Below are 6,728 nucleotides of genomic sequence, written 5' to 3' on the forward strand. Positions count from 1 at the left end.
GATAGCATTAGTGTTAGGTATGTGCACTAGGGGGGTTACCATTCCAGGGCATTGGTTTTTTAGGCTTTTACTTAGAATTTGCCTCAACCATGCTTGATTTCAATTATTGAGTAGGCTAAATGTAGTTTCTAGGCCTTTTTCGAACTCCCGACCTCGTAGACTAACCGAGTGGTGCCCCCATTGTAGGTATGCCTCGTATCGTCTCGCGAGCCTCCACCTCAAACGTGGGTTACGACCGGTATGCTTGGGTGACCTTCGATGTGAAGGACTCCCCAAATAAGATGGGTGAGGCGGAGCTCACAGAGTTCCATCAAGCTGAATACTTATGCGGTGGGACTGACGAGGAGGCTAACTACGATGTCTTCGTTCCCGCCCCCCACGAACGGTTATACGAACTCAACCTCCATTCCCCCCCCCCGAGTTCCCGATTGAATTTGGTTCTACAAGGCGATGTTCACCCAATTGGGGGTCCGCCTCCCTTTCTCTTCCTTTCAAATGGCGCTACTTGGTCGGATTTCCGTGGCGCCGTCGCAGTTGCATCCGAACAGTTGGGCTTCCATCCGCTGTTTCGAGATGGTGTGTGAGTATTTGGAGCTTCCGGTGTCCGTCGACCTTTTTCTCTTTCTGTTTTACCTTACGAATCCTTCCAAAGAGGGGAAAGCAAGGAAGGAATTCATGTCCTTCGATCTGCCCAGGGTCGGAGGATTTTTGGCTTGTTCGAGGACTCTTATCATGGGTTTAAGGACAAGTATTTCAAGGTGCGTCCAGTCAAAGGTCGTTATCCCTTCTGGTTGTCGTTGAAAGGGCAACACCTCATCCCGATGTATTGGAGTTTTGGGACGGGGTCCAACACCTTTATTAAGGTGACGTATAAAAGGATGTCCGACGTGGACAAAAAGATTGCCGACGTGTTGTTGGCCGTTCTTGAGAAAAACTATGTGAATCCCCATCTCCTTATGGGTGACCGGGAGGCCGCTAGAAATTATATTTGTGAGTAGCTTTATCTTGTACTTACATTACTTGTTGCCTTGATTTTGTCATGCTGATCTAACGACTAACCGATTTCGTTACTTTTGTTGTAGTGGGGATGTCTACCGAGATGACTGGCCTTGAGAACCTATTCAACACTTTCCTTGCCAGCGACAGCGATGAGGAGCGGGCTGACGAGAACCAGGAGGCTTCGCCCAAACATAACGAGAACCAAGCCATGCCTCCCCCAAACGCTGCCAAGGCGCAGGTCGAAGGTTCTGGTGGCGCTCGCATCTCTCCCCTCCGAGAAGAGGCCGTCGGTGCTGGCGGGGACTCGAGCTCTAGTCCACAGTTCGAGGAGGATGACGTGAAAATCGTGAGTAACCCGAAGAGGAAAAGGTCGTCTTCCAGCCTAGAGGGAGTCCTTACCGTGATAGAAAGGAACTTCGATGCCGGGAACTTTATAGATTCCCAGTTGCTTCCCGGCACGGAGGGCTATTTCGACGGCTCCGACCTCCCTGGGCAGGCTAGGTGGATGTACTGTTCTCTTCTTCGTGGCGCTGCTATAGCAAGGAAGGACGAGTTTGAACTATCGGGAATGCAGTCATTGCGGAGGAAGCTGGAATCCGCTGTTAAGGCCAATAATGGGTTTAAGGTTGAAGTTGAAACACTTCGGGAGCAGTTGTCCCAGGCGGAGGAGAAACTCAAAGCTGCTGAGGAGAAGGCTGCATCCGACGAGGAAAAGCTGAAAATCTCTGTTGCCACCGTTTTCTGGCTAACCGAGCGCGAGATGACTTTGGAGAGTCAGCTCAATGCTGCGCAGGGCTGGGTGGTTGCTTTAGAGAAAGAACGTGATGAGGTCGTCTCGTCGGCTAAGACTGCTCAGGCCCAGGCTGAAGAGTTTAAAAGGAAGCACTAAGAGATCGTGAAGCAGGGGAAAGGCGCGATCTTGATGACTGAGGAGGCCCTTAAGGCTCAAGTGAAAATCGTGGCTCCTAACTTCGACACATCGGCAATCGGCGTTTTTAAAACAATCAAAGATGGAAGGATTGTCGATATGCCAAAGAAATGATCTCTTGCACCTTGTTAATAATTGTTGTAGAACTTTTTCACGTGGTTCGATGAACTTTGTAGATTGTGGTCTAAACTATTTTGGTAGCCGCTTGGCCAGCTTATAATTATTGTCTTTTTTCCGCCTCCTCGGCAGCGCATTCTCGTTTTATTTTTGTTACCGTTTTGTTGGTATTGGCTTATCGCTTGCATTTGTTTACCGTCGCGTGGTAATTTGACGAAGCCAGGTCGTGGCTTTACTATTGCTATAGCCATTTGTTATCGTGTTTGTTTAGTTGGTTCCCGGGGTGATCAGTCTCGGGGTACCGTGTTCGTGGAAACATCATTGTCGCAGGACGCATAAGAGGGGGAAAGTGAATTTAACAAGTGAACATTAATCGACAGTTAAACTAGTATATCTCAATAATAAGTACTTATCAAAAGTAAATTATTTGAGCTCGTTTAATCGCCTACTCGGCGTGTTTGAATTAAGAGTAAAATCTTCTTAAGTTACCTGCGTTCCAGGTTCTCAGGATTTCCCTGCCATCGAGCTTCTCCAATTTGTAGGCGCCCTTGCCGATCACTTCTTTGACCCTGTATGGGCCTTCTCAGTTTGCCGCTAGCTTCCCTTCCCCTCTAGTTGGCAGCCCGATGTCGTTGCGGCGTAGGACCAGGTTGTTTTGTTCAAATTCTCTTCTGAGCACTTTGGTATTTTAACGCAGGGCCATTCTTTGCTTTAGCTCTATCTCTGACAAATGGGTCATCTCTCTAGCCTCATCCACTAGGTCCTTTTCTACAGCTTCCTCCACTCCTTTCAGAAGTAGTCGTGGGCTCGGCTCGCCGTTCTCCACGGGTATCATAGCATCCACTCCATACGTTAAGCGAAAAGGGGTTTCTCCTGTGGACGACTGCTCGGTCGTTCGGTAAGACCAAAGAACTGATGCGAGTTCGTCATCCCATGCGCCCTTTTTGTTATCGAGCCTTTTTTTGAGGCCCAGCAAGATGACCTTGTTTGCGGCCTCGATTTGGCCGTTCATCTGAGGATGTTCTACGGATGAGAACTTTTTCTTTACACCCAAACCGGCGAGGAACTCCACGAACTTCTTGTCAGTGAACTGCGTCCCGTTATCAGAGATAACGACTTCCGGGATGCCGAATCGGGTTATCACCTGTCTCCACATAAACTTTCGACAATTGGACGACGATATGCTGGCTAGCAGCTTAGCCTCTATCCACTTGGTCTAATAGTCGATGGCGACTATGAGATATTTGACTTGTCCCGGACTAACCGGGAAGGGTCCCAAGAGATCGACTCCCCATTGTAAGAAAGGTCGGGAAGATGTCAACAGGTTTAGCTCGGAAGCCGGCGCCTTATGGAAACTGGCGTTCTCCTGGCACTTGACGCATTTCCTTACGAATTCTTCGGAGTCCCTCATCATTGATGGCTAGTAATAACCGGCTCTAACGAGTTTTCTTGCCAGGGCCTTGCCTCCGATGTGATGACCGCAGCACCCCTCGTGGACCTCTCTGAGCACATAGTCCGTTTGGTCGGGGTGGAGGCACTTCAACAGAGGTTGGCTGAGTCCCTTTCTAAACAACTGCCCCTGTATGGTCGCGTATTTGGCCGCCTCCCTTTTCAATGTTTTGGCCACCTTCTCGTCGTCAGGGAGCTTGCCGCTTTCTAGAAAGTCGGTTATCGAGTCCATCCAGGAGGGATTTATCTTTGTCAAGTGGAGGGTGACTGCTGGTTCCTTTACCAAGCCCTGAATCAGAGACCGGTTGCCAGCCCCTGGTTTGGTGCTCGCTAGCTTGGACAGGAGGTCCGCCCGTGTGTTCCTTTTTCTCGGAACGTGTTGGATCGTGACCTCCTCGAATTGTTTGCTCAATTCTTTGACCTTCTCTAGATACTTCTGCAACAGGGAGTCTCTGGCTTGGTAGGTCCCATTGACCTGAGAAGTGATGACCTGCGAGTCACTGCACACTTCTAGCCTGGTGGCTCCGACTTCCCGTGCTAAGATTAAACCGCCCAGAAGGGCCTCGTACTCTGCTTGATTGTTTGATACTGGGAACTCGAACTTGATCGACTGTTCATATACGACTCCAACGAAACTCTCCAGGATGATCCCGGCACCTCCGAACGTCTGGTTGGAGGCCCCGTCTACATGGAGCCTCCACCGTATGCTCGTTCTCTCGGCCGGGTCCCCTGTTACTTCTACTAAGAAATCGGCCATTGTCTGCGCCTTAATCGCATGCCTGGGCTCATATTGCAAGTCGTACTGGGACAGCTCAATGGCCTAAGTCATCATTCTTCCTGCTAGGTCGGGTTTCTAGAGTATCTGGCGGATTCCCTGGTCTGTTCTCACGACCACTTGGTGACCTTGGAAGTATTGTCGTAATCTACGGGAAGAGGTTAGGAGTGCAAGTGCCAACTTCTCTAGTTTGCTGTATCTCAATTCTGTCCCTTGCAGTGCTTTGCTCATGAAGTAAATTGGTTGCTGAACCTTCTCTTCTTCCCGTACCAAAACCGCCGCCATCGCTTCATCCGTTATGGCTAAATACAGGTAGAGCGGTTCTCCGGCCTTGGGTTTCCCGAGAACGGGTGGTGTTGCGAGGATCTCTTTGAAATGCTTGAATGCTTCTTCACACGCCGGGGTCCATTCAAACGCTATCCCCTTTTTCATAAGGTTGAAGAATGGTAGCGACCGAGCAGCCGACGCTCCGAGGAACCGTGATAGTGCGGTGAGCCTCCCCGTCAACCTTTGGACATCTTTGACACACCCTGGGCTCTTCATCTGGAGTACTGCTTCACATTTTTCCGGATTGGCCTCTACCCCTCTTTGGGTTATCATGAATCCCAAGAACTTTTCTGCTTCCATGGCGAAGGCACACTTAAGTGGGTTGAGCCTCATGCCATGTTGTTGAAGGGAGGCGAATACGTTTTCCAGGTCCACTACGAGGTCATCAGGTCGGGTGGTCTTTACTAAGACATCATCGACGTATACTTCCACCGTTTTACCTATGAGGTCGCTGAATATCTTATTCATCAGCCTCTGGTTGGTGGCCCCTGCATTCTTCAGCCCGAACGGCATTACCATATAACAGTATGTTCCTCCAGGCGTTATGAACGCTGTCTTCTCCTCGTCTGGCCGGTCCATCAGTATCTGATTGTAGCCAAAATAAGCATCCATAAAGCTCAGATACCGGTATCCCGCCGCCACGTCGACGAGCACATCAATATTGGGTAAGGGGTAGCAGTCCTTGGGGCAAGCTTTGTTGAGATCAGAGTAATCCACACATATCCTCCATTTTTCATTGTGCTTTCTTACTAGAACTACATTCGACAGCCAAGTCGAGTAGTCGAGCTCCCGGATAAATCCCGCTTCGAGGAGGCTGGCCGTCTGCCTGGCTACCCCTTCTCTCTTTCTTGTGACATCTTCCTTCTCCTCTGAGCCACTGGTTTGGCTTCCGGCTTGACGGCCAAGTGGTGTGACATGAGTTGGGGGTCTATCCCCGGCATGTCAGCTGGCGTCCAAGCAAACAGGTCGCCGTTAGTCCTGATCATTTTCATTAGGGGTTCCTTCAGGTCGTGTGGGAGGTTTCTGTTTATGAAGGTGAACTTCTCCTCTGTGTCGCCAACTCTGAATTTTTCTAAGTTCCCCTCTGGTTCAGGTCTGGGTTTGTCCTCGACTCTAGCGTCCAGGTCGGCAAGGAATACTCTCGATGCTTCCTTGGACTTCTTCCTTAATGGGAGACTGGCATTGTCGCAAGCGACTGCCGTTTCCAGGTCTCCTTTTATGGATCCCACGGATCCGCCGTCAGTGATGAACTTCATTACCAACATCTTTGTACTGATCAGTGCGCCGAGATCGTTGATGGTCTTCCTTCCTAGGATGACGTTGTAGGCCGTGGAGTCTCGCAGAACTACGAACTCAGCCATTATCGATCTTCGCTCCTGTCCTAGTCCTATGGACATTGGCAGGGAGATTATCCTGTCTGGCTTGATGAAGTGGTCACCTAGTTCTACAACACCGTGCTGGTGAGTCTTTAAGTCGGCATCCCGTAGACCCAAGGCATCGAACACATTGCGGAACATGATATTCGAGTCGGCTCCGGTGTCTACGAGGATCCGCTTGATGAGGCCGGTTCCCACTCTGGCCGTTATGACCATGGCAGGGCTTTCTGCGATCCCATCAAACCATTGGTCTTCCGAGCCGAACGAGATAGGTGGAAACCTTTTGGAGTTTTGCGCGGAAGATGAGGAAACCGCTAGGACCTTGGCGTCCTTCTTGTGTGCCGACTTAGACCTTGGGGCCACATTTCTTGCTGTTACCACGTTCACTACGGTAAGGCCATGTTTGTTGTCGTCTGGCTCATGACATCGCTTCACTGAGCGGGTCTTATCCTCTCCTTCACGGTCGTGATCTCGTCTCCTCGGTTCCTCGATGAGGTGGGAGAACTCAGCCAGTTTCCCATCTCAGATCGCTTGTTCCAACGCGTCCTTGAGGTCGAAGCAATCCTACGTCTTATGGCCATAGCCCTTATGATAATCACAGTAGAGGCTCTTGTTCCCCCCAATTCGGTCCTTCAGAGGTTGGGGCTTCGACAAAATTCCCTTCTCGGCTATCTGCTGATAAACTTCTACGATGGGGACGGTTAAGGGGTGTAATTGGTGAACTTTTCGATCCGAGGGAACGGCCTGGATGTCTTTC

General features: G+C 50.3%; 1 protein-coding gene across 1 annotated transcript; it reads right to left on the minus strand.

The window, feature by feature from the left end:
- Positions 1-3,464: 3,464 nt before the first annotated feature.
- LOC140173790 (uncharacterized) lies at positions 3,465-4,250 on the minus strand. The gene has a single exon (XM_072198376.1). The coding sequence runs from the start codon at positions 4,248-4,250 to the stop codon at positions 3,465-3,467; it is 786 nt and encodes a 261-aa protein (XP_072054477.1).
- Between the last annotated feature and the right edge of the window lie 2,478 nt (positions 4,251-6,728).

This window comes from Arachis hypogaea, chromosome 6 (genome assembly GCF_003086295.3).
Source record: "Arachis hypogaea cultivar Tifrunner chromosome 6, arahy.Tifrunner.gnm2.J5K5, whole genome shotgun sequence".
NCBI classification, from domain to species: domain Eukaryota; kingdom Viridiplantae; phylum Streptophyta; class Magnoliopsida; order Fabales; family Fabaceae; genus Arachis; species Arachis hypogaea.

Coding starts and splice junctions, on each gene's coding strand:
- LOC140173790 (XM_072198376.1), bottom strand. CDS start 4,250: ATGGCCGATTTCTTAGTAGAAGTAACAGGGGACCCGGCCGAGAGAACG.